The sequence below is a fragment of the Apis dorsata genome, unplaced genomic scaffold, assembly GCF_000469605.1.
Source record: "Apis dorsata unplaced genomic scaffold, Apis dorsata 1.3 scaffold_265, whole genome shotgun sequence".
NCBI lineage: Eukaryota > Metazoa > Arthropoda > Insecta > Hymenoptera > Apidae > Apis > Apis dorsata.
Window position 1 is genome coordinate 108,374 of NW_006263543.1, and position 801 is coordinate 109,174.

Genomic DNA, 801 nt, shown 5'->3' on the forward strand with positions numbered 1-801 from the left:
TAAAATAATAAAAATATTTTAAATGTTTGATTTATTTTTTATATAAAAATTTTAACATATATAATATACAAATTTATAGATAATTAAATTATTATATAAATTTTTTATATTTTTATTTATAAATTTCTTAATTTATTTTCATTTTATTTTTGTTTATTAATATTCATATTTACTCATGTGCTGACATTTGTGAGTCAGTGCACTACATTGACATTATATTCAAGTCAAGGTAAAATTCATCATCAGGAAGATCATCAATAATTTTTTGAACGAATATAATACAAAATTAGGACAGATAATTAAAAGCAAATAATCCAAGAAATAATTGAATAATTTTAAATATATTATAACAATGTTTTGTAATGGTCAATATTTGGAAATTATAAAGGTATTAATTTATAGCTATTAACAGCTGTCAATTGCATCTACATAAATAAAACAGAAGCGGTATTTGTAGGCTTCAAATAATTGTTTAGTTACGGTTGTCATTACTGTTCAAGAAAAAATAATAAAAATTAAAGAAAAAAAAGTTTCTACTAATAAATGGCTTAATCTTGAAGATTGGCTAGCATTATATAAAATTTTGGAGAAAGCAATTTTACGCAATTTTCAAACAGAAGGATCGCTTCAAAATTTTAAAAAATGCAAATGGAAAAAATCTACTCGACAATTGGAAGTCACGTAAATAGAATTATTTTCTATTTCTATTTTTAAAATTTAATTTTAATTTTTTTTATTTAAATTATATTTTTTTATATATAAATATATATTTATTTATATAAATATATATTATTATATATT

General features: G+C 18.4%; 1 protein-coding gene across 1 annotated transcript in view; it reads left to right on the forward strand.

Moving 5' to 3' along the window:
• Nucleotides 1–164: 164 nt before the first annotated feature.
• Nucleotides 165–801, forward strand: part of LOC102681509 — a 2,354-nt gene continuing 1,717 nt past the window's right edge. Inside the window, exons 1-2 of the mRNA XM_031510870.1 lie at nucleotides 165–388; nucleotides 458–681. Of these exons, the coding sequence (XP_031366730.1) occupies nucleotides 353–388; nucleotides 458–681 (260 nt within the window). The 5' untranslated portion in view covers nucleotides 165–352. The remainder of the gene's footprint in view (nucleotides 389–457; nucleotides 682–801) is intronic.